This window comes from Bos mutus, chromosome 10 (assembly GCF_027580195.1).
Source record: "Bos mutus isolate GX-2022 chromosome 10, NWIPB_WYAK_1.1, whole genome shotgun sequence".
Lineage (NCBI taxonomy): Eukaryota > Metazoa > Chordata > Mammalia > Artiodactyla > Bovidae > Bos > Bos mutus.
The window spans coordinates 63,313,916-63,341,160 of record NC_091626.1 but is presented as its reverse complement, the minus strand read 5'-3'; the positions used below and the strand labels follow the sequence as shown (position 1 = coordinate 63,341,160).

Below are 27,245 nucleotides of genomic sequence, written 5' to 3'. Positions count from 1 at the left end.
GAGAAACCAACATAACACTGTAAAGCAATTTTCCCCCAATTAAAAATAAATGACAAAAAAAAAAAAAAACCCATAAAGGGATGCTGTGACTCAGTTATGGCCATCTGAGGCCTTAACACAGTCAAATAAACTGAATGTTAATTGAATATTATTGAATATTATTTACCAACGTCAACCATAAGGTGTTACTCAGTCAATGGTTATAAAACAAGGAAATTACACACATGTACGTACATGTATGGACTGAACAGGTAAACGACCTATTTAACAAACCCCCCTCACTCCCCACTAAATCCTATGCTCTACATGTCCTTAATGCCCTGTCAAACCCCCACAACAGGGCAGAAACATATAAATACATAGAATTTAATCTATCCAACAATGTAATGTGTAAAATAAAATAGACCTAGAAAATAAGCATTAATCATACGAAAGAATTACTTAGATATTTACCATTTATATAGACAGATATCTCCCAAGATCAACCATTTTAATAAAAATTTTAATACTAAATTTAGCATAAATCACACAAAACATTATATACATGTTACTTCATTATATAAACACAATTTGTCAATGTAGCTTAAAACCTAAAGCAAGGCACTGAAAATGCCTAGATAAGTTTATCAATTCCATAAATACATAGGTTTGGTCCCAGCATTTCTATTAGTTTTATTTTTAATTGAAAGATAATTGCTTTACAATATTATGTTGGTTTCTGCATACATCAACATGAATCAGCCACAGGTATACATATGTCCCCTTCCCTCTTGAACCTCCCTCCCACCTCCCACCCCTCTAGGTTGCCACAGAGCCCCGGTTTGAGCTCCCTGCGTCATACAGCAAATTCCCACTGGCTATCTATTTTACATACGGTAATATAAATGTACCATGGAGTAGCCTCCATGCTACTCTCTCCATTCATCCCACCCTCTCCATCCCCTCTGTCCATAAGTCTGTTCTCCGCGTCCACATCTCCATAAAACTACATATGCAATCATCCACACCCAATGAGAATGCCCTCTAAATCACTAAGATTTAAAGGAGCCGGCATCAAGCACACTAACAGTAGTAGCTCATAACCTCTTGCTTAACCACACCCCCATGGAAGCCAGTAGGAATAAAAATAAAGCCATAAACAAAAGTTCAACTAAGTTATATTAACTAGGGTTGGTAAATTCCATGCCAGCCACCATGATCATACGATTAACTCAAATTAATAGAAATTTAGTGCAAAACATGTTAAAGAGTAATATAAAGTTAAATTTCAATTAAGCTGTAAAAAGCCATAGCTAAATAAAAAGAGACTATGAAAGTGATTAGTATTTCTTAACGACATGACAACAAGACCCAAAGTGGGATTAGATATCCCACTATGCTTGGCCCTAAATCCAAATAATAACAAAATTATTCACCAGAGTACTACTAGCAACAGCTCAAAACTCAAAGGACTTGGCTATGCCTCACACGCCTCTAGAGGAGCCTGTTCTATAATCCATAAACCCCACCACCCTTGCTAATTCAGTCTATCTACCACTGTCTCTAGCAAACCCTAAGAAAGGAATAAAAGCATAATTATCATAAATAAAAATGTTAAGTCAAGGTATAACTGATGGGGTGGAAAGAAATGGGCTGTATTTTCTATCTCAAGAATATATTTCTCACTCCACAGAAGTTTTTATGAAAACTAAAAACCAAAGGAGGATTTAGTAGTAAATTAAGAATAGAATTCTTGAGTTTCCCTGTTGGTCCGGTGGTTAAGAATCTGTCTGCCAATGCAGGGGACATGGGTTCAATCCCTGGTCCAGGAAGATCCCATATGCCTCAGGACAACTAAGACTGCGTGCCCCAACTAGTGAGCTCACGTGCTGCAACTATGAAAGCCCACGTGCCTAGAGCCTGTGCTCTGCAACAAGAGAAGACACTGTAACGAGAAGTCCAAGCACAGCAACTAGAGACTAGTCCCCGCTCGCCGCAACGAGAGAAAGCCCACACACGGCAACGAAGACCCAGCACAGCCAAAAATAAATATTTTTTAAAGAAAATAGAATGCTTAATCGAATAAAGCCATGGAGCATGCATACACCACCCATCACCTTCCCCAAGTACTGTAATAAACACTAAGTATACGAGAGGAGACAAATCGGAACAAAGTAAGTATACTGCAAAGTGTGCTCAAATAAGTCAAAACATGGCTTAAATAAAAGCATCTAGTTTACACTTAGAAGATTTCATAATTTATGAATACTTTGAACTAAGTCAAGCCAAACCCCCACAAGTTTTACTAATATAAGCAAATTAAATAAAACATTCACTCAACATTTAAAGTATAGGAGACAGAAATTCAAAATATCCTCTGGCACTATAGAGAAAGTACAGTAAGGGAATAATGAAAGAAACATTAAAAGTAACAAAAAGAAAAGTTTACCCCTTGTACATTTTGCATAATCATTTAACTAGCAAACATTAACAAAGAGAAGTTAAATATCCTGAAACCAGAAGAGCTACTTATGAACAGACTCATCTATGTAGCAAAATAAGATATATAAGTAGAGGGGACAAGTCTAAGGAGCCTAGTGATAGCTGGTTCTCCAGGAAAATAATTTTAGTTCAACTTTTAAAATTACCAAAAGGTTAAAAACTTTAATGTATTTTTAAATGTTAATATAAAAAAGTTAGATTTTAGACATGGATACAACCTTATCTAGAGGTTAAAAACACCACCACAGTTGGCTTTAAATGTAGCCACCAATTAAGATAGCATTCAAGCTCAATAACTTTATCTTAATACCAATAATAAGCAAACCGACTCCTAGCTTTATACTGGACTAATCTATTGACCAATAGGGGCAATGGTGTTAATATGATGATGAAAGTGAAAGTCACTCAGTTGTGTCCAACTCTTTGTGACCCCATGGACTGTAGCCTGCCAGGCTCCTCTGTCCATGGAATTCTCCAAGCCACCATACTCGAATAGGTAGCTGGTTCCCTCCCTTCTGCAGGAGATCTTCCTAACCCAGGGATAGAACCCAGGTCTCCTGTATTGCAGGGAGATTCTTTACCAGCTGAGCCACAAAAGTCCAAGAATACTGGTGTGGTAGCCTATCCCTTCCCCAGTGGATCTTCCTGACCCAGGAATTCAACTGGGGTCTCCTGCATTACAGGTAGATTCTTTTGTTTTTAAATTAATTTTAATTGGAGGATAATTTCTTTACAATATTGTGGTGGTTTTTGCCACACATCGACATGAATCACCCGTGGGTGCACATGTGTCTCCCCATCCTGAACCCCCCTTGCCTCCTGCCCACCCCATCCCTCTGGGTTGTCCCAGAGCACCGGCTTTGAGTGCCCTGCTTCATGCATCGAACTTGCACTGATCATCTATTTTACATATGGTAATATACATATACTGGAAAAGGTCAGTTTTCATTTTAATCCCAAAGAAAGGCAATGCCAAAGAATGCTCAAACTACCGCACAATTACACTCATCTCACACACTAGTAAAGTAATGCTCAAAATTCTCCAAGTCAGGCTTTAGGAATACATGAACCATGAACTTCCAGATGTTCAAGCTGGTTTTAGAAAAGGCAGAGGAACCAGAGATCAAATTGCCAACATCCGCTGGATCATGGAAAAGCAAGAGAGTTCCAGAAAAACATCTATTTCTGCTTTATTGACTATGCCAAAGCCTTTGATTGTGTGGATCACAAAAAACTATGGAAAATTCTAAAAGAGATGGGAATACCAGACCACCTGACCTGCCTCTTGAGAAATCTATATGCAGGTCAGGAAGCAACAGTTAGAACTGGACATGGAACAACAGACTGGTTCCAAACAGGAAAAGGAGTACGTCAAGGCTGTATATTGTCACCCTGCTTATTCAACTTCTATGCAGAGTACATCATGAGAAACGCTGGACAGGAAGAAACACAAGCTGGAATCAAGATTGCCGGGAGAAATATCAATAACCTCAGACATGCAGATGACACCACCCTTATGGCAGAAAGTGAAGAGGAACTAAAGAGCCTCTTGATGAAAGTGAAAGAGGAGAATGAAAAAGTTGGCTTAAAGCTCAACATTTAGAAAACTAAGATCATGGCATCTGGTCTCATCACTTCATGGGAAATAGATGGGGAAACAGTGGAAACAGTGTCAGACTTTATTTTTCTGGGCTCCAAAATCACTGCAGATGGTGACTGCAGCCATGAAATTAAAAGATGCTTACTCCTTGGAAGGAAAGTTATGACCAACCTAGATAGCATATTGAAAAGCAGAGACATTATTTTGCCAACAAAGATCCATCTAGTCAAGGCTATGGTTTTTCCAGTGGTCATGTATGGATGTGAGAGTTGGACTGTGAAGAAAGCTGAGTGCCAAAGAATTGATGCTTTTGAACTGTGGTGTTGGAGAAGACTCTTGAGAATCCCTTGGACTGCAAGGAGATCCAACCAGTCCATTCTGAAGGAGATCAGCCCTGGGATTTCTTTGGAAGGAATGATGCTAAAGCTGAAACTCCAGTACTTTGGCCACCTCATGTGAAGAGTTGACTCATTGGAAAAGACTCTGATGCTGGGAGGGATTGGGGGCAGGAGAAGAAGGGGACAACAGAGGATGAGATGGCTGGATGGCATCACCGACTGGATGGACGTGAGTCTGAGTGAACTCCGGGAGTTGGTGATGGACAGGGAGGCCTGGCGTGCTGCGATTCATGGGGTTGCAAAGAGTCAGACACGACTGAGCGACTGAACTGAACTGAATATACATGTTTCAGTGTTATTCTCTCAAATCATCCTACCTTCAGCCTTCTCCCACATAGTCCAAAAGTCTGTTCTTTACAGTTGTGTCTCTTTGGCTGCCTTGCATATAGGATTGTCATTACCGTTTTTCTAAATTCCATATATATGCATTAATATGGGCTTCCCTGATAGCTCAGTTGGTAAAGAATCCACCTGCAATGCAAGAGACCCTGGTTTGATTCCTGGGTCAGGAATATCCACTGGATAAGGGATAGGCTACCCACTCCAGTATTCTTGGGTTTCCCTTGTGGCTAAGCCGGTAAAGAATCCGCCTGCAATGCGGGAGACCTGGGTTTGATCCCTGGGTTGGGAAGATCCCCTGGAGAAGGGAAAGGCTACCCACTCCAGTATTCTGGCCTGGAGAATTCCATGGACTATACAGTCCATGGGGTCACAAAGAGTCGGACACAACTTTCACTTCATGCATTAATACACTGTATTGGTGTTTCTCTTTCTGACTTGCTTCACTCTGTATAATAGGCTCCCGTTTCACCCACCTCATTAGAAGTGGCTCAAATGTGTTCTTTTTTATACATAATATTCCATTGTGTATATGTACCACAACTTCTTTATCCATTCATCCACCGATGGACATCTAGTTGCTTCCATGTCCTAGCTACTGTGAACAGTGTGCAGGTGGATTCTTTACCAGATGAGATACCAGGGAAGCCCTCAATAACTTTATCTTAATACCAATAATAAGCAAATCAACTCCTAGCTTTATGCTGAACTAATCTATTGACCAATAGAGGCAACAATGTTAATATGAGTAACTAGAAATATTTCTTACATAAACTTACATCAGTAATAATATACTGTATTATTATATACTGTGTCTGTATATACTGACACATATACATATATACTGACTGTATACAGTATATTATATAATATACTGTGTCAGTATACTAATAATATACTGACACATGCATGCACGCTAAGTCACATCAGTCGTGTCCAGCTCTTTGCAACTCTATGGACTATAGCCCGCCAGGCTCCTCTGTCTGTGGGATTCTCCAGGCAAGAACACTGGAGTGGGTTGCCACGCCCTCCTCCAGGGGATCTTCCTGATGCAGAGCTCAAACTGTCGTCTCCTGTGTCTCCTGCATTGGCACGTGGGTTCTTTACCATTAATGTCACCTGGGAAGCCCAATATGCTGATAATTAACAGCAAATAAACACAACTCAAGATTATTCAGTAATTATGCTATTAATCCAACGCAGGCAGGCACTCAAGGAAAGATTTTTAAAAAGTAAAAGGAACACAGCAAACAAAAAAACATCACCTCTAGCACAACTAGTATTAGAGGCCCTGCCCACCCAGTGACAACTGGTAGACCGCCATGGTGTCCTGACTGTACAGAGGCACCATAATCATTCGTTCTCTAAATAAGGACTTGTATGATTGGCCACATGAGGGTTTTACTGTTTCTTACTTTCAATCAGTGAAACTGACCTCCGCGTGAAGAGGCAGCAATAGCAAAATAAAACAAGACCCTTTGGAGCCTTAATTAACTAACTCCCCAGAAAACTAACTAAACCACTAAGGGATAACAAATTTTTATATAGGTTGACATTTTTGGTTGGGGTGTCCTCAGAGAATAAAAATATCTCCAAATGACTAAAGTCTAGACTTACTAGTCAAAATATTATCCTTTACTGATCCAAAAATTGATCAACAGAACAAGCTACCCTAGGAATAACAGTGCAATCCTATTCTAGAGTTCATATTGACAAAAGGTCTATGACCTCGATGCTGGATCAGGACACCCCAGTGGTATAACTGCTATTAAAAATGTGTTTGTTCAATGATTAAAGTCCTACATGATCTGATTTCAGGCCAGAGTAATCAAGGTTGTTTTCTATTATATAGTTCTTCCAGTGTGGAAAGACAAAGAGAAATAATGCCCATGTGAAAAAGCTGCCATACACACACACACACACACACACATAACCAATTAATGATTTAATTTAATATATACAAAATATTACCCAAGAACAGAGTTTATTAAGGTGACAGAATACAGTAATTGTGTAAAATTTAACCCTTTATAACCAGAAGTTCAAATCCTTTCCCTAACAAATGTTCATAATTAACCTCTTAATATTCATCATCTCCCTTCTTTTAGCCATGGCATTTCTTGCATTAATTTAGCCAAAAATCTTAGGTTACATGCAACTTCCAAAGAGACCAAATATTGTCAGACCATACAGCCTATGACAACCTATTGCTGACACAGTCGAATTATTTATTAAAGAACCACTATTCCTTAAGTTATGACCAACCTAGATAGCATATTCAAAAGCAGAGACATTACTTTGCCAACAAAGGTCCATCTAGTCAAGGCTGTGGTTTTTCCTGTGGTCATGTATGGATGTGAGAGTTGGACTGTGAAGAAAGCTGAGCGCCAAAGAATTGATGTTTTTGAACTATGGTGTTGGAGAAGACTCTTGAGAGTCCCTTGGACTGCAAGGAGATCCAACCAGTCCATTCTGAAGGAGATCAGCCCTGGGTTTTCTTTGGAAGGAATGATGCTAAAGCTGAAACTTCAGTACTTTGGCCACCTCATACGAAGAGTTGACTCATTGGAAAAGACTCTGATGCTGGGAGGGATTGGGGGCAAGAGGAGAAGGGGACGACAGAGGATGAGATGGCTGGATGGCATCACTGACTCGATGGACGTGAGTCTGAGTGAACTCCAGGAGTTGGTGATGGACAGGGGAGCCTGGCGTGCTGCATTTCATGGGGTCGCAAAGAGTCGGACACGACTGAGTGACTGATCTGATCTGATCTGATTCCTTAAGGAACCAGCTACATCTTCCATTTCTATACCAGTCCTAACTTTAACCCTGGCCCTAATTATACGAATTGCTCTACCCATACATTATCCCCTCATTAATATAAATCTAGGGGTAATATTTATACTAGCTATGCCAAGCCTAGCTCTATATTCCATCTTATGATCCAGATGGGCTTCCAACTCAAAATATACATTTATCAGAGCCTTATGTGCAGTACACAATTTCATACGAAGTAACACTAGCAATTATTCCTCTATCAATCCTTTTAATAAATGGATCTTTAACACTCTCAACCATCATCACAAGAACATTTATGAATAATCTTCCTATCATGACTCCTAGCTATAATCAATTTATTTATTTCCACTCTAGAAGAAACTAACCGAGCCTGAGCCCCCTTTGACCTAACCGAAGGAGAATCTACACTCGCAGCGGGTTTCAACGTAGAATATGCAGCAGGCACATTGGATATGTTTTTCTTAGCAGAACATGCCAACATTATTATAATAAATACTCTCACAATAATCCTCTTTCTAGGATATTCCACAACCCCCACATACCAGAACTATATACAACCAACTTCATTATAAAACACTATCAACAATTTCTTTGCTTTAAACTAAACCCACTCCAGTGTTCTTGCTTGGAGAATCCCAGGGACGGGGGAGCCTGGCGGGCTGCGGTCTATGGGGGTCTATATACAATCAACTTCATTATAAAACACTATCAACAATTTCCTTGCTTTAAACTAAACCCACTCCAGTGTTCTTGCTTGGAGAATCCCAGGGACGGGGGAGCCTGGCGGGCTGCGGTCTATGGGGGTCTATGCGGCCTATGTCACACAGAGTCGGACACAACTGAAATGACTTAGCAGCAGCAGCAGCAAAGCATCTTACACTCGATTCCCATATGATTAACTAATATATCTACTCTGAAAAAACTTCCCACCACTAACACTAGCTCCCATGCCTATGACACATCTCACTACCTCTTGTAACATCAAGCATCACCCTCCACAAATGTAAGAAATGTATGATAGGGACTTCTCTGGTAGTCCAGTGGTTAAGAATCTGCCTGCCAATGCAGGGGTCACAGGTTCAACATCTGGTCCAGGAACTAAGATCCCCCATGGCCTAGGGCAACCAAGCACATGCAGTGCAACCACTGAGCCCACACACTCTGGAGCCCATGCTTCTCAACAAGAGAAGCCACCAAATGAGAAGCTCATGCACTGCAACTAGAGAAAGCCCGCCCACAGCAACAGAGACCCAGTGCAGCCAAAAATAAATTTTAAAATAAAGACAAAAAGATTCTTTAAAAAAAAAAGTCTGATAAAAGTTACTTTGCTAGAGTAAGTAATAGAAGTTTAAACCCTCATATGTCTAGAATCATAGAAATTGAACCTGCCCTTAAGAGTCCAGAATTCTTAGTGTTACCATATTACACGGTATTCTATAGTAATGTCAGCTAAATAAGCTATCAAGCCCATTCTCTGAAAATGTTAGTTTATATCCTTCCTATACTAATAAACACCATCATCTTTATCATCATCCTAACAACCATTATCTCAAGGACCATAATTGCAATGACCAGCCCCCACTGACTACTTATCTGCATCCAGTTCAGGCACTGGGTCTTTGTCCCAGCTTGATTTGGTGAAATCCTTATTACACTTTAACTAGCTTAAATGTCACCTCCTTGGGGACATCTTCCCTGAAATTCCCAACTAGGCTCACAGCACCCTGTGCTTATCACTATCATAACAAATATTTGTCAGCATCATTCTCCCTCCTAACTTGGCCCCGCCTTGATCACAGGTGTGCCCCCAACACAGATGGGTGCACACAATTGGGTGTTGCAACAAACCAGCCTCATGTATTATGCTCTATTCCCGATCTTGGCAGGGACACTATCTAAAAGCTCCATTTCTACCTCTGTCTCCACCTCAAGGACAGGATCCTGCTTTATTCATCCTTACACCCAGCACCTAACAGAGCCTGGCACTCAGTTACCCTTAGTAACCTATGTAAATCGTTCTGAGGCACTAAAAAGGAATGAAGAGAGAAGCTTCAATGTAATTTTTGTCCAGTAAGAACAGAAAAGGGAAACTATACCTTCAACAGGGCCAATTTGATTGGTCACGGCGAATCTGAGCACTTTTTCTTCATCCGAGTACAAGGCAAAGACCCGGTCAACATTCAGCTGCTGGGTGACAGGGACGGTCCAGTGTCTGGGGGCATGCCTGCACACCTGGTAAGTGATGTTCTGGTGGATGCGGTAGGACTGTGTTTGGTTGATGGCACCAGACATGAGAGAGTAGGTTCTGGTACTTGTGGAGGTCACAGCTGCAAGAGACATCATACAGTCAAACAAGAAAATTTGAAAATATTAAAAACAGGTTTGTTTATGTGGGTTGAGTTTCTTGGCACAGTCTTTATGTAGTTGCTGGAGTATGTCCCCCTCAGAAGTTCCTGAGTTTAAACGGGAACCTGCGAGGCAACCCCAAGAACGGGTGTAAAAGTAAAACCAAAGCGCTGAGGGCAGGAGATATAAACCCTGCTGTCAATATTCACAAAGCATACACTATGTTATGTGCCAGCCATGCCCAGCACTCTATATGCACTGCCTCATTTACTCCTCACAGTAGCCAGTAAGGTGGACCCTGTCACCTTGTATGGAGAGCCTTACAGAGGTTAAGGAGTAGTTAAGAAGCAGTCTAAGACACAAGGCTGGTAACACAGAGTGGTAACTGGAATTCAAGTTGGCCTGACTCTACTTCCCAAGTTTTCAGCCAATCTATCCATCAGTGCACAGAAAAGAAGCTTTCCTACACCTTGCACTTAAGTCTGAAGGCTTCTGGGGAAAGGAAGTGGGGAAGGGTGTCTTTTATCTCCATCTGAGTGCAGAGTAGGGAGGCCTGACAGGTTTCTGGCCATCAGTCACCCTGTGCCCAGGCCAGGTCTCTGCTGCCCATTCTCTTCCCTATGCCTCTTGCCTGATTTCATCATAGAAGAAGCAAAAGCACAATCAAAACCCTTGTGCTGCAGGACAGGAGCTGAGATCGGGGCAGGATCTTGAAAGCAAGTGGTGTTTCACAGAACACATCACAGTTAACACGTCACCCATGTGAGACAGACAGAAAGCGGGTTATTATTCTAGAGATGAGCAAACAGGCTCTCTGATGTAAGTGACCTTCTTCCCCACATTCTTTAGACACATGACAAAAATTCCTATCTTCTGACTCCAAATTTAACAGGAGTTTTACAACACTGCAGCTCCAAACAAGGTTACAGAACAAGTATAAATTCCAATAATCAGTACTTTTCCATGGTCCGGCGGCGACAAGAGTTAAAAACCGTACATAATTATACCATCCCTTCCCACTCCACAGACAAGGTTGTAACTGATTATGTTATTATTATTTGCAAGTACTGGGTAGGGATGTTGATATTCTTGTGTACAACAGCCAGCACTTTTCTCAGACTAACAAAATAACAAGAATCATCAAACCAATATTGAACTCATTTCACGGGCCATGCACTGTTCTAAGGACCTTCCATGCAGTCACTCACATCAGCTTCATAACTATCTTGTGAGATGTGTACCATCCCCATGTAACAGATGTGAGAATGGCGGCATGTACCTGAGTCTGCGTAGTGGTAGAGCTCCTTGTAGGGAGCCACGTGGGCGGAGAAGTTTGCTGGGATGTAAGGCACCTGGCCTTGAATGTTGGTCTTAATGCTCAAGTAGTTCTCTGGGTCCAGCCCCTCAGCAGTTTGAGTGATTCGAACCCTCTCCTCTCCTGGGTAGAAAGTAACTTCCACGTCATGGATAAAGGTAGCACCTGGAGAGAAAAATAAAAATTCAGCACAGGAATGAAAAGAAGTGTTGCATCTTTCAGCAATAATCACCAGTGCATACTTCCACTTCCCCATTTCTGCTGCTGTTGGAGACAGTACCTAAGGAGATCTGATAACCAGGATAAAGTACTATCAGCTGTTGATTTCATGAGTTCCCCAAACTTTCTGTTCAAGAGTGTGGTTCCATCCTATCCCATTTCACACTGCTTCTCTTTGTAGGAACTTGTTTTCTGTGAAAAATAAACCCCTATGAACATCCTGACGGAGAAGGCAATGGCAACCCACTCCAGTGTTCTTGCCTGGAGAATCCCAGGGATGGTGGAGCCTAGGGGGCTACAGTCTGTGGGGTCGCACAGAGTCAGACATGACTGAAGCGACTTAGCAGCAGCAGCGGCAGCAGCAGCAGCAGCAGCAGCAGCATGAACATCCTTGATCTTTCTCTTTCAAAGCCTGCCAGACTTAGAAAAACCAAACAAAACTCCCCAGGACACCCATTTATATTTGAATTTCAGGTGAATAAAAAAACAGATTTTTAGTATAAGTTATGTCCCATACAATATTTGGGGCATACTTACAGAAATTATTCAAACTAATCATTGTTTATCTGAAATTCAAATGTAACTAGGTATACTGTATTTTATTTATCTACTTTTGACTCAAGGTTTTATCAAACCTTGATTAAAAGCAAGACCCTACAAACAGCTACTGAGCTCTATAGCTGGAGGTGAGCAAAGAACTTCTCTCTCACACTTTATGTGCAATAAAGATAAATCCACTGAGGAACAAGGTGTACTGAGGTGAGAAGCCAGGATGTATTCCCTACACCCTTGCTATTAAACGGTGGGCCTCAGACCAGAATTATCACCTCCTGGAAGCTCGCTAGGAAAACAGGATCCCAGATACCCCTGGCCCCCCTTCCCTGCAACTTTCTCCTCCCCCCACTTAATCAGAACCTATCCTTTCCTGAGGCCTCAGGTGATGTGCATGTGGGTTAAAGTCTAAGGAGTGCTGTCTATACCATTATAGGTACGGGTCATCAAGGGACAAGGAGGAAAGGCACCCCTCCCCATGAAGAGAAATCACCTCCAGGGGCCCTAGAATTTTCACATGCATCCCTATTTGACAGATACGTACATGACAACTCAGTTACATGGGCTGTGACACACGGGCTTCAACAAATGGGGTAAGAGACCATGAATAATCCAAATGGAATCATCCTACTTCTCAGAACAACCTTGAAAGCATTTAGAAGGAATCACAGGGTCTTAAAAACAGTCCTGCAAGGCCAAACCATCCCCCACTACCTTGGACAGAACAAGCCCACCCATGTGGCTCTGAAGCAAGTGAATCCTCTTCCACTGAGTGGAAACCCAAGCCTCCAAGCCACCAAAGCAGTGGTGATCGCGGCCTTGCTCACCTGTGAGGCTGAAGCCGTTCTCCCAGCCTGGTTTTTCTAAAGCAAAGAGCCAGCCAAATAGACCTCCGATCGGCGTGAGCGGGAGAAGGGCCTGGGCCGCGGGCTGTGGGATGTGGCTGATGGCCGTGTAGGCTCTGCCGTCGTTGCCCACCACGTAAGCGTGCAGGTCCACGTCGGTGAAGTGCACGGGTGTATGGCCCACGAGGAGGTGCCCACTCACCTTCCCATTGACTCGATGAGGTGCCCCTAAGAGATAGAAAACCCTGTCAACCTTGACCATCATCCAGGCGCACAGATAAAGCCACCCACCAACTCCCCAGTCTCCATCTTCAGCCCTTTTCCCAACTCCTTAACATCCCACTGGCCATCTAGGTACCAGACAGACCTGCCTTCCATCTCTCTCCTCCCCTCCTCCTTCTCTCCCATCCACTTTGACTCTAACGCACTAGCAAAATGGGAGGAAACATTTCTGGCTAATCCTCAAATTGGGAAATCAGCTCAAACGTGTTCATCCCTCAGACATTTATGGAGCACCTGCAAGTTGCTAGCACTTTGATTCAAACGGTAGTGACGCAATGTCCACAAGCAGAACTCATGGTGGCCGCTAGAAACAGCAAGCGGCAGGAGCAGACCCAGAGCAGCCCCCTGCCCCAGTCAAGCCATCACAAGCAGAACTCATGGTGGCCGCTAGAAACAGCAAGCGGCAGGAACAGACCCAGAGCAGCCCCCTGCCCCAATCAAGCCATCACCCCTCACCTTCAGGTAGACACTGCTTCCCGTTCCCGTAAAACCTGGACTGGCAGTGGCAGCAGAAACCCGTGGCATAGTCAGTGCAGAAGGCGTGCCGGGAGCAGCGCTCGTGGTTGTGTTCACAGGTCTCCTTGTTGGCAGCATTGTACGTGAAGACTGGAAAGTAAAACAAACTCGCATGAAAAGGACTAAGTGATTCTGGGGTCACGGCTGCCAAGCTTCATCATGGACACAGCATCTGCTCCATAAAATCCATTTAGAGTGTAATAAACAAGTGCAGTTTTGACGTTTCAGAGACAGGGATGACATTCAACGCAGGGAGAATAAACCTGCCTGGTCTTCTGGCAAGAAGCACTGCTGACTGCTCGCATCTGGTCTCCCTGCAGAGCTGTTGAGCAAGGATGAGGTTGAGACCCTCTGTGTGGGGACAGGAAAGCCAGCCAGGAAGTAGGTCTTAGGCTGAACTGTACAAAACGGCCATTTTCTGGGTCAAAAAATGGCCAAAGGTCAGCAATTTTATATGGTTCAAACTACTAGCAGTGAGTTTCTGAGAGGATGACCAAAGAGAAAAACTAACAAATGCAGTCTTATGTCTAACCATTCTTCTCTTCTTTTTGGTAACCCTGAACTTGAGAGAGAATAACCTATAGCTTGTCTTACTACCCAGGGGAAAAAAAAATGTTTTTCTGAAAGAGAAGAAGGGTGTTAAAGAAAGAACACACATACACGCACACCCCTTAAAGAACGTGTATGGGGAGGCAGGTCGAGATGGAGAAGGAGCAGGGAACCCAGGCGTGAAAAGTTCTGGAGCTTAGCAGGGTTTCTTGTGGTGGGTGTGACCCAAGCGGGATGTCTGGGCAGTAGTGGAGAGCCTGGGCACAGTCACCCCTCTCTAGGAAGCCACGTGGCCCCAGGTAAGTTTATTGCTCCAGTAGCTGTCCCTTCCATCTCCTGCTTATTCTGCCCATTAAAAAAAGAAAGAGGACCATTTGTGCTGCCAAGAAAGAAGGGAACTGGAGCAGATTCCATTGTCACTACAGCGAATGGCCAAGGAGGTGGGGTGTGGCCAGGGGTGCTGACAGACAAGAGAAGGCTTTCCCGGACACTGGGGACGATGCCAGTCCCGAGCACGGCCACTAGGAGGCAGAGCGGCCGTGCACACCTCTGCCGCGGGATCCCCTGAACTAGGAGTTGGGTGGAGACTCCCCGAGCAGACCGAGGAGAAAAGACAGCACAGAATCTAGGGCTAGCCTCCGAGCTGCTGTGATGACCACGGATAACCTGCTCTTTGGAAAAACTGAGTGGCAGCTGCGATCCAGGACTAGGTCTGAAAAGGAGGAAATGGGAAGGGGAGGAAGAAATGGGAAAACCAATACTTACCCAGTATTCCAGAAGAGAACAGAAGACAAAATTGGGGGGCGGTGCGGGGGTGGGGGGGTGTACCACCATAGAAGTTAACAGTGGAGCCAGCATAAAGACTTGTACTAGCAAGTGAGAATATAACAAAGTGAACATTGCAACAGTGCCTAATAAATGCCAGGTACTTTAAATGCCAGGAACTTTAACTTAATTTTTTCAGTTTGCACAAGAGCAGGGACTTTTTTCAAATTCCTATATGCAGATAAAGAAGTTTTGGCACAGATCAAACTGACTCTCCTAAAGTCACACAGGTGGCCAACTTGGGATTTGAACCCAGAGACACTTGCTCCAGATTCTTAACAGCTGCACCTGACCACCCACTGGTGGGGCCCAAGAACATCTATCCTGAGAGCCAGGCAAAGGAGCTGGTCAGGTAACTAGCGTTAATCAACACAGGCTTTGACCAGTAGAGTTTGAGTCATACTTCACATATCAGATGGAATGGGAGAAGACAGCAGAGATCCCCCAGAGGGCTATCTCCCTGGCAGAAAGGCACAGGTAAGGGAACTGAGTAGCAGCAGCCACTTCTGGACAGTATCTGACTGCTGTTTACAGGTTCCTGAGAAAGCAGCGAGCTGAGGGTTGGCAGGACAGACGATCTTGACTCAAGTGGAATATCTGACTGGGAACAGAAAATAAAGTTGGTGAATCAAGATTTGGTACTGGGCCTTGAGCACATGGCTGAGAAATTCCAGTTCGTTAAAAATAGAAAACTAGGCATCACTCTGAACATTTGGGAAAAAATAAGAACAGGAAAATGACACAAAACTCAATGCAGAAAAACAAAACAGATAATAAAAAAGATTGTAAAAAATGGCTATGAGGGAAAAACTGTGCATCATTATTTACCATTGGTTTAATAAGAAAGAGAGCAGGAAATCCCAGTTTGAGTAAAAATAAATGAATATAACTTATCAAAATCTCAGATTTCTCCAGCTCAGAAAGTCATGACTAAGTGTTAAGAAGCGGCCCCTGGAGGAACTGGCACACGTGTGAGTGTGTTCACGGCCTCAGCTGCCATCAGGACCCTCCTCTCCCAGAGCATAAGGGAACTGGGTGGCAAAGCACCCCATGTCTGACACTCAACAGCAGCCTGGCTCAGATGGCTCCACAGAAACCACAGAGATGCAGTCTGTTTCTTCCTCTCCAAAATCAAGATGAAACCCCTCCACACACACATACCCCTCGTCACCAGAAATCACACCGTTTCTTAGCGTACTTCTGGATGCAAAGGTGAAAAGGTGACCTGATGCAGGACTAAAGGATAGTCATCTTCAGGAAATTCAGGTAAAAAAACTGGTATAGATGAACCTATTTCCAGGGCAGGAGTAGAGACACAGATGAGAGAAGAGGTATGTGGACACAGGGGGAAAGGTAGGCGGGATGAATTGGGAGATTGGGATTGACACATATACACTACCATGCGTAAAACAGATAGCTAGTGGGAACCTGCTATAAAGCACAGGGAGCTCGGCTCGGTGCTCTGTGATGACCTAGAGGGGTGGGATGCGGGTGGAGGGAGGCCCAAAGAGGGAGGAGATATATGTGCATGTGTGTGTATATATATGTATGTATATATATAATGCTTTTGAACTGTGGTGTTGGAGAAGACTCTTGAGAGTCCCTTGGACTGCAAGGAGATCCAACCAGTCCATTCTGAAGGAGATCAGCCCTGGGATTTCTTTGGAAGGAATGATGCTAAAGCTGAAACTCCAGTACTTTGGCTACCTCATGTGAAGAGTTGACTCATTGGAAAAGACTCTGATGCTGGGAGGGATTGGGAGCAGGAGGAGAAGGGGTCAACAGAGGATGAGATGGCCGGATGGCATCACTGACTCGATGGACTTGAGTCTGAGTGAACTCCAGGAGTTGGTGATGGACAGGGAGGCCTGGCGTGCTGTGATTCATGGGGTCACAAAGAGTCAGACACGACTGAGCAACTGAACTGATATATGTATATACACACACATATAGCTGTTTCACTTCATTGTACAGCAGAAACTAATGTTGTAAAGTGTTTGTATTACAATTTTAAAAAACACTGTTCTGCCCTCAAATTAATAAATGATGGGTTTGTATTCAGTTCAGTTGCTCAGTCGTGTCCAACTCTTTGCGACCCCTCTTTGAGCCTGCCAGGCTCCTCTGTCTATGAAATTCTCCAGGCAAGAATACTGGAGTGGGTTGCCATTTACTTCTCCAGGGGATCTTCCTTACCCAGGGGTTGAACCCATGTCTCCTGGATTGCAGGCAGATTCACCATCTGAGCCACTAGGGAAGTCCTACAGATGTGTAGAGTTGGGTTAATTGAACTAAACTAGTAGGTGGAGCTCTACCGGCAGCTTTCGACAGCAGGATGTCTCACAGGAAGTTCTCTGCTCCCAGGCACGGGTCCCTGGGCTTCCTGCCTCGGAAGCGCAGCAGCCAGCACCGCGGGAAGGTGAAGAGCTTCCCCAAGGATGACTCTTCCAAGCCCGTACACCTCACTGCCTTTCTTGGCTACAAGGCTGGCATGACCCACATTGTGAGGGAGGTCGATAGGCCAGGGTCCAAGGTGAACAAGAAGGAAGTTGTGGAGGCTGTGACCATCATGGAGACTCCACCCATGGTGATTGTGGGCATCGTGGGCTACATGGAAACACCCCGAGGCCTCCGGACCTTTAAGACCATCTTTGCTGAGCATATCAGCGACGAGTGCAAAAGGCGCTTCTACAAGAACTGGCATAAGTCCAAGAAGAAGGCCTTCACCAAATACTGCAAGAAGTGGCAGGACGCAGACAGCAAGAAGCCCCTTGAGAGGGACTTCAGCAGCATGAAAAAGTACTGTCAGGTCATCCATGTCATTGCCCACACCCAGATGCGCCTGCTTCCTCTGCGCCAGAAGAAGGCATACCTCATGGAGGTCCAGGTGAACAGAGGCACTGTGGCCGAGAAACTGGACTGGGCCCGCGAGAGGCTCGAGCAGCAGGTCCCTGTGAGCCAAGTGTTTGGCCAGGATGAGATGATTGATGTCATTGGGGTGACCAAGGGCCAAGGCTACAAAGGCATCACCAGCCATTGGCACACCAAGAAGCTGCCCCGTAAGACCCACTGAGGGCTGCGCAAGGTTGCCTGTATTGGGGCGTGGCATCCTGCCTGGGTGGCCTTCTCTGTGGCTCGGGCTGGGCAGAAAGGCTACCATCACCACACTGAGATCAACAAGAAGATCTACAAGATTGGTCAGGGCTACCTCATCAAGGACGGCAAACTGATCAAGTACAATGCCTCTACTGATTACGATCTGTCTGACAAGAGCATCAACCCTCTGGGTGGCTTTGTCCACTACAGTGAGGTGACCAATGACTTTGTCATGCTCAAAGGCTGCATGGTGAGAACCAAGAAGCGAGTGCTCACTCTGCACAAGTCCTTGCTGGTACAGACCAAACGGCGGGCCCTGGAGAAGATCGACCTCAAATGTATTGACACCACCTCCAAATTTGGTCATGGTCGCTTCCAGACTGTGGAGGAGAAGAAAGCCTTCATGGGACCACTTAAGAAGGACCGAATTGCAAAGGAAGAAGGGGCCTAATAGAACAGATTATACAGCTGGTAGAATCTCAATAAAATTATTTTCCAGTGGAAAAAAAATAAATAAACTAGTAGGCGGAGGCATGGCTATGCTATGGGTAAAAAGAGAGGCTTGGCAGTATAGCCAACAACATACAAATGCAACCGTGCCAAAGTTTAAAAGTTTATGGGCACACCGTCTGCATGTTTCTAACAAAAAATAAGTTAGGCCCCCATGAAAGTCTATTACATGACTGAAACTATAATTATAATGGGTTAGCTACTGGTAGGCTGGTTTGGGGATCTTTTAAAACTGTGTATGTAGGGGGGAGGGGAGCTGCATGCTCAGGATGGGACTTGCTGAGCCAGGAATACAAGCTGTGCTTTCCAGCACAGCAGGGGAACGTGGGTATGCTCCTGGTCAGAGGAACATCCGGTTCCTTTTCTGTACCTGCCTCCGTGTGCAGATGAGCACACGTAATACTGACAGTGCCAACTTAGGTGAAAGGCAAACGCTACAATTTCCTTTCAGTAATTCAAACAAGTATTTACCAAGAACTCCCTATGCGCCTGGCCCTGGAGTAGGAACTGAGGATACAGCAGGGAACAAGAGAAACAAAAATTCCTGTCCTGGACTTCCCTGGTGGCACAGTAGATGGGAATCTGCCTGCCTTGCAGGGGACATGGGTTCGATACCTGGTCCGGGAAGAGTCCACATGCCTCGGAACAGCTAAGCCCGTGAGCCACAGCTACTGAAGCCTTCGTGCTCTAGAGAGCCTGTGCTCTGCAGCAAGAGAAGACACTAGCAATGAGAACCCTGTGCACTGCAACCAAGACTAGTTCCCCCTTGCTGCAACTAGAGAAAGCCCTCGTGCAACAACCAACACCCAGCGTGGCCAGAAATAAATATAATTAAAAAAATTATTTCCTGTCCTGAAGCTTATATCCCCCTCCCTAGACAACAGTCAACAGACAGGTAAATTATTTGGCATCGGGGATAATATCCAGAGCTATGCAGAAACTTAAGTCAGGGAGGGACAGGAGGGCGAAGGTGACTTTGGGCAGAGGCCTAGAGGAGGGGAGGATGAGTGAGGGCAGGCACGCCCTGTCAGGCAGGCAGGCACGTGGGAGAAACAGGGGCAGGGAGAGGGGAGAAGGCCGGAGAAGTAGCCCTGGCCACTTCTCCCCTGTCAGGCCTGGGAGGTCAAGGGGAGGATCTGGGTTTTAGTCTGAGTGAGGTGGGAAGCTGCTGGAGGGTTTGGAGCAGAAGGGTGATGCTGTGTGGGAAGGGACTGGTGGCTTGGTCGTCGGAGGTGCTGATGGAGGGGCTGGAGAACAGACCACATCTGGAGTGCTGTGAGGTAGAGCTGCCAGGGTAGGCTGATGGACTGGATAGAGGGAGAGAAGAGGAGGAGGAGTAGGGGGTAAGGTAGAGAGAGGGGAGGCAGGTGGGGAGGAGAAAGAGAGGGCTCCACAGGGATGTTCATTTCCTGGTGTGGGAACTGGAAGGCTGGAGCTGCCACTTACTGGAGGAGGTCTGTGGGAGGTCAGTTCTGGCAGCACCTCTGAGGCACCTGGGAAGCTCCACTCTGGCTCTGACAGGGACTTACACCTTCAGCATGGTGCCAGGCAGAAGGAAAGCTGCCTTCCTTCCTATGAATTCTGGGAACTGCTGCATCAGAATCACCTGGGATCCTAACTAAAAATGCAAATTCCTAGAGCATACCTTTGACCTACCAATTCAGACTCAGAGGGCAGATCCCAAGAGTCTGCACCTTAGCCACTCCTGGGGTCTCTTATGCCCATGGATGACAATGGTCAGCGTATTTGCAAACCTTCCCTGAGTTGGAGAATGCTGTTTCATGTAGTGAATGAATTTCATCTGACCAATTAATCAGCAGCTCCTGGGGTGGGTGGGTTTCAGGGAATGCTTTAGCATTCACTCCTGCCCTGACTGAGAAGCAGGACGCTGCGCTGGATGGCCCACTTAGGCTAAGTCCACAAGCGTGGCATGTGAAGATCCTTAATGGAGGAAACCAGGTGCCCAGGACCGGGTCTTTATCGGGGCAAGAAAAGCCAGACTTCTGGCCAATGTGACTTCTCAAACTTCTATGGGAACTGCAGGTAGATTCAAGGATGCTGAACCCCATGGAGGTGGGGACTCAGTGTCTGAATCCCAGCTGGATGAGATGTGCAGTGAGTACCTTTTCTTTCTCAGTGGTCATTTCTATGCCTCTTTTATCTCACACCTATAAATGTGTTTTCACATACTTCTTCCTGTTCCACAAAGATTATATGATCTTCTGGCTCTAAATCCAACACTCCTTCCCTCATATCAGCAATACTCAATTGAAGTGGGCTTCAGAATCACTAGGGGACCTGGCTTAAACAGGCAGATTCTGGGTCAGAAGGTGGAGGAGGGGTGTGGAATCAGCATTTTAAACCAGGGCCATGAAAGAAAGAACCACAAGTGGACTAGAGCCACACTTCAAGAAATTTAGTTTTTATCCCACAGATTCCTCTCTCCCAAATTTTACCCACTGGGCAGGCTTCACTCCAGACCCTCTGGGGACCCACATTCTGCCTGGCGGCTCCTGTCACAAGGAAGGGACAAGTCTGCTGGCAACTTGAACCTCAGAGGAGGGTGGAGGGCAGCCAGGTGTGAACAGGCTCAGTTTGCAGCAGTTTTGTTAAATGAAGTTAGACAGTTGCTAAAAGCATCTCCCTAATGAGGATTTAAAAAACGTCGTTTCTGTTTTTTTCGTTGAATGTTTTTTCACTCTTTTCCTATCCTTAACGGAAAGAAAAAATGAGGGTGGAGTCACGGGGCTATAACAGGAAGGAGGAGAGGCGCTGCCAGGGCACTTGAGACTTGTCCTAACTGGGAGATTTTCACACAAATGGAAAACTCCTCCTCTGCACTTATTCTGATCCATCCTTCAGTCTTCATTTCTCCAAAAACCCTTAAACACTCGTCTTCAGCCCTGGCCCAGCCACGTGGAACACTGACAGGTTCCACGGTGCAGACCAGATTCACCGTGCAAACAGGGACCAAGGGCTTTCCTGAGCTGGCCCTGCCTCTGGCAACTGGGCTGACCTTTACTTTAACAGCTCTTCCTGCTACCTCAAGATAAAGAACCTACATTTTTCACTGCAGGACAGATTTTTTTCTAAGTTTTCCACCTCACAGCATGATAGACAAATTAAGAAAAACCACACCCAGCTTTATAATGAAAACCAGTGGCAGGCTTTTCCCTCCAGTGTTCATTTGTTTTTGGTGTATATGTGTGGTACATAGTGAAGCTGGCTGGGCAAACAGGTATTAGGACCCTGTTTTTTGTTGGGGGAGGGTTACATCTGACCCTAGAAGGCTCTCCCTTAAGGTGTTTTCAGCGGTATGGGTGACCCTCTTGTTCACATTCCCTCAGCAACCTGGGGGTGCCCCCACCCCTGGAGAGGGGCTTTTGTGTTTGGAAGGCTGGGTTGGGCAGCAGAGCCTGTTTGAGTTCATCCCAGGGTAGAAGCTACTTGAGACACATCCCTAAGGCCTTTCCCAAGGCCAGAAGCCACAGGGAAATCCTATTCACATCCTGGGCCTTCCCTGCATGACTGCCATCCAAGTACAATCAACAGCATCGCAGGACAGAGTGAGAACGCCTGAGGGTGCTGAAAGCCAGGTGTCCCCTTTCCAATTCATCATGCAGCTGAGGTCAAATAAAGCTCCTCATTGCACCACCTGGGCAGGTAGGTTTCAGAATCTTAAGAACCTCTATGGTCCCTGTGAATCAAGCTCGTCCCTGCTGCCCACAACACTGGCAGGCTGCAGGCAGCGAGAGCCTTGCTGGCAGCTGCCTCTTACACCTACCCCTTGCAACTCTCTCTCTCCCCATTTCCACCTTACAACCTCCACTCTTGTCACTCCTCTGTCCAGAATATGCCCCACTTTCTATCTCTCAAAACTGAGGCTTTGACCTCAAGGCCTGGCTCAAGTCCTCCTTCTCCAGGAAGATGTCCCCAACGCACCACAGGTGGATCTGCCCTATATGGTGCTTGCTCTGACCTTACACGGCTCTGCTGCAGTCCTGGCCTGCCTCTTACCCCAACAAATCACTCAGTACTTCAGGCTTCCGCCTTTTCTCTGCACTGTGGGAAGGATCTACTGCACAGGGCAATTCTGAGGATTAACTGCGCTAGCACCATCCAAGCAAAGTTCCTGCTCAGAGTCCAAGTGGACACCCGATAGTGCCCTGATCAGAGGAGGGCACTGCTCAGGTAATTTTTGGTTTGACAACAAGTTTCCAGAGTTGTTTGGAGAAAAAATACCCTTGAAACAGAGAAAGTTTGTGCAGCCAATTTACTGCTGGTTTTGTGGTCTACAAAAACATAAAGAAAACAATAAGCTTGAGGCTAGAATTAGAGTGAAATTGGGACATTCTTGCCTAGTGTGGACATGATCTAAAAAGAATCTAGATTTCTCAACAAAAAGTCTATAAAAATAGTCCCTAAGGGAAAAAAAATTTTTTAAAGAAAAGGGAAATCTATTTAATTTCTTGGTTTAGCAAGTTAACTACTATGAAACTTAAAGGCGAAAGTAAAATCTACTGGGCCTGGTGGTTCCATGCCCAGTTTTAATTCTTGCAACTCTTCGATGAGGTCCCAGGCGGCACTAGTGGTAAAGAACCTGCCTGCCAGTGCAGGAGATATGAGACCCAGGTTCGACTCCTGAATTGGAAAGATCCCCTGGAGAAGGGCACAGCAACCCACTCCAGTATTCCTGCCTGGAGAATCCCACGCACAGAAGCGGGCTACAGTCCACAGGGTCGCAAAGAGTTAGACACAGCTGAAGCAACGTAGTACACACAGCACACACACATTATCTCTGCCGCATAGCTGAAGAAAATGAGACTCAAGCAGAGCAAATGTCTTATCCCAAACCACATAACAGAGCTTGAAATCAAACTCAAGTCCACTGAAAACCAAAATTCACACTCCTCCACTCCATCATTAGAAAAAGCTGGCAACGTGGCTCAAGGTTGGCGTTTTAGCAGGCAGTGTTCAACGTGAGTCTCAGCCACCCCACCCACTAACTTTCCCAGAGGGAGTCTACTTTTGCCTGATAGACCTGTGGGATGCTAATGTTTTGTTTGAAAACAACAAACTTCACTGCCAAGAAAAACCAAGTAATTAATAATTGCATGGTTCTATACCTCAGCCCTCTGGTATCCACAAGTTCTGCACCTGCATATTCAAGGAGCTGCGGATCCTGTGCTGTATTTAAGATTCACGGTTGGGGAACCCACAGCTGAGGGAGTTGAGGCTGCAGAACCAGGTATCCGAAGGGCTGACTGAGGGCCTTGAGCATACACAGATTTTGGTATCTGCACGGGAAGAGGGGGTTCTGGAACAAATTCCCCGAGGACACTGAGTCTTCCTAAAGCCCGAGATGAAACCAGAGGTTCAACTATTTTTAATTTCTGCTTTCAAGTTTTAAAGCTTTCCCTCTCTGCTAATATGGTGGCTGATTTTTCAAAGTTCAAAAACTTATAGATTTTTTTCCCTAAATGTCTCATTGTATTACCCAGATGTTTCAAACGCATGTTGCCATTTCCGAGATGTCAGGGGTAGGCGTTATCTAGCAGCTGGTAAATATCATAGTTCATGCCCCATGAGAGTTATGGCTGCTGCCTCTGTTCTCTATGGCCAGTTCCCTTGGCCTCCTACAGTTACGGCCAGCTTCTCTCAGCCCCTCACAGCTCAAAACAGGGCGTGCAGCCCATTCTTCTTAACCCTTTAACAAATCACTCCAGGGATCTGCTTTCTAATATTCCAAGCTCTTCTCAGGGCAGGAAGTCGCAACCCACAAATGAAAAGACCACTTTGGAGCACATCTTTACCTCAGAATCTCTTTGGTCAACAGAAACCAACACAATATTGTAAGCAATTATCCTCCAATTAAAAATAAATATTTTTTTAAAAAGAAAAAAGTCTTTGATACTTGGCTTTATATTTTCTTTAGATATATGTCATTTATGCTGAAAATTCAGGAGACTAGACTAAAAAGGTGTGAAAGTTCTGAAGCCTCCCCATAAAACTCACTTCTCTCTCTTGAGAGAAAGGCGGTCCTTAGGCACAAATTCTTAACAAGCCCACTCTTCCTTTTCTACCACCCCACCCCCATTCCCACTGCTTTAAATCCTCTATAATTAGTAAAAGCAGCCACCACTGAAGTGACTTAGCAGCAGCAGCAGCCACCACTTATTAAGATCTAACTAGTACAGACACTAACCTAAGAACTTCATTATCTCTTTCAATTCTCTCAACAAATGTAGGAGAAACTAGAGGTTTGGGGGTTACATGAAGCCAGCATGACAGCCAAGATTCAACCCTAAGTCTGACACCAATGTTCTCCTTGTCATCATTATCCAGCGTCACCTCAGTCATGAAATAGTTTCATCCCCCCACCTCCCAAAAGAAGTGCTTCTTCAAGCAAATTCTTGCAGGTCAGGGACCACTGAAGAACCACCTGAAAGACCTTTTGCTAGGTCAACCTGTTTTACCATAAAAACCATGGGAAACAGGAAAGGTGAAGAAAAAAATACAAAGGTTCTAAAGAATGCTTTCACCTCTGACCTCTTTCCTCCTGTCAGAGGTCTGATGAGCAGTCCCTGGAACAAATGGGATAAATCTGTGGCCAGTTTCCCATTCAGGTGTTCACATCTCTGACTGGGAAGAAAGAGCTGACCTGACAAGTCTCGCCTTTAAGAGAAGGCAACATGGGCTCCGTGTCTATATTAATTAACCAAGGCCTCCCCTGGGCATTTCTCTGCTGGCCCCTCGCTCTAGTCAGTGAGTCATGAAAATGAGGACAAGGCTCCAGGGAGCTGAATAGCACAGCTGCACAGCCGTGAACCAGAAATGACAAGACACAGGTGGTTCGAAGTTTTCTCCCCAGGGGTCCCCTCTCCCACACACTCCACCACCATGTTCCTAACTGAGGGGAGCACTGAGGTCATCCCATTATGGAGGAAGAGTCTGGAATGTTCATCCCAGCCAGCACAGCTCACCACCTGAAACCAAAGCCCGAAGCCCTCCATCACCATAATACGTGTGAGGCCTCAAAAACGCTTTAGCTTTGTTGAACTTTCAGACTAAAATACTTCATTCCACTTGAGAGCGTAGCTGGCACGAGCAACCCCCAGTTTTTCCCCACGTGCTCAAGAAGCCCCTCTTTAAAAAAAAAAAAGTATTATTAATGGTCAACAGATTCCAAACAGAATTTGCCTGCCAAGATTTCTTTGGCAAAGAAAAGATACTTGGGTTTTAAAAATAAATCCCCAGCTTCTTTTTGCTAAACTCTTCATCTACTCACTTGAAAGAAAATTCATGAGTCTCTGCAAGACCAGTTTTTTTTCCAATGAATTCTTAGCACCAGGGTTCGAATCCACTTACCCTCAGTGTTGGAGCTGATGTCGTCCTCCACCCCGACCACTTGCCCCCGCTGACCCAGGTGCGGGCCGTGGTCGGGCCCAGGGTAGTTGGGAAGGGCTGCCTCTCCTCCGGGATGGGCTGGAAGAGCATCCTGGTCCGCTGGCCCAGCCCCTCCCTCTGGGGAGGGCGGCGGGGCTTCCCCGGGAGGTGCAGGTGAATCTCCTTCAGTCTTTGGAGGAGCAGGGACTCTGGTCCCTGGCTGTTCAGAAGACTCGACTCGCCCTTTTAAATCCGGGGCATCGGTCTCCCCCTGAAGTCTCCTCTCTTTGGTGTGAGGGTCCAAGGGGGAAGATTCTGTTTCAGGCCCACTCCGAGATGCTAAACGTGGCTCAGGGGAGGCCAGGTCAGAATCTGGAGCAGAGATCCTACCTCCTAAAGAAACATCGACTGAGCTGTGGCCATTTGATGCCTCCGCTGGCTCACTAGGCGGGTATTCGATTTCCTCCTCATTCTCATCATAATCATCCAAAGTGTCCTGAGTGTAGTCATCCTCCAGGGCCACAGCATGGCTGAAGGACTGTCCCAGAGGAGCTGAAGGACGGGCTTTGGAAAGGTCTCCTCCAATGGTTGCTGGCCTGACGTTGTCCAACGGGGAAATGCTGCCTATGTGAAAAGCCCACACTCCAGGAATGCCCAGGTTGCTGTGTCTAAACAGAAAGGAAAAAAGATATTGTAGCACACGTGTCCACCCACCACCTTCTTACAAAGGTGAGCAATTTATCTGAAAACTGAAAGGCTATTCAGATCAGATTAAGTTTTCACTGGCAGGGAACCAAACAAAACCAGACTTACATGATAACTGAAAAGCATTATATTGGAATTTTGATGCAAACAATCTCTTATTAAACAATGGGTTTCAAAGGCCATATGCCTACTGCTGGACACTCAAATCAGAATTCTGTACTACATGTTTTATCTAAATGGCTATATGAAAACACCTAGGGAACAAGGGCTTCCCTGCTAGCTCAGATGGTAAAGGATCCGCTCACAACATGGGCGACCTGGGTTCAATTCCTGGGTTGAGAAGATCCCTTGGAGAAGGGTATGGCTACCCACTCCAGTATTCTTGCTTGGAGAACTCCATGGACAGAGGAGCTTGGCAGGCTACAATCCATGGGGTGGCAAAGAGTCGGACATGACTGAGCAACTAACACTCCTTGGTGACTCAG

General features: G+C 45.4%; 1 protein-coding gene and 1 pseudogene across 1 annotated transcript in view; one reads left to right on the top strand and one right to left on the bottom strand.

Annotated features, from left to right (window-relative positions):
• Window positions 1-27,245, bottom strand: part of NID2 (nidogen 2) — a 92,769-nt gene that overhangs the window by 48,697 nt on the left and 16,827 nt on the right. The window contains exons 4-8 of the mRNA XM_005894543.3: window positions 26,038-26,723; window positions 13,633-13,782; window positions 12,877-13,122; window positions 11,243-11,443; window positions 9,714-9,944 (exon numbers count right to left, since the gene is read on the bottom strand). Coding sequence (XP_005894605.2) covers window positions 9,714-9,944; window positions 11,243-11,443; window positions 12,877-13,122; window positions 13,633-13,782; window positions 26,038-26,723 — 1,514 coding nt within the window. The remainder of the gene's footprint in view (window positions 1-9,713; window positions 9,945-11,242; window positions 11,444-12,876; window positions 13,123-13,632; window positions 13,783-26,037; window positions 26,724-27,245) is intronic.
• On the top strand, window positions 17,359-18,677 carry LOC102265321 (large ribosomal subunit protein uL3 pseudogene; annotated as a pseudogene).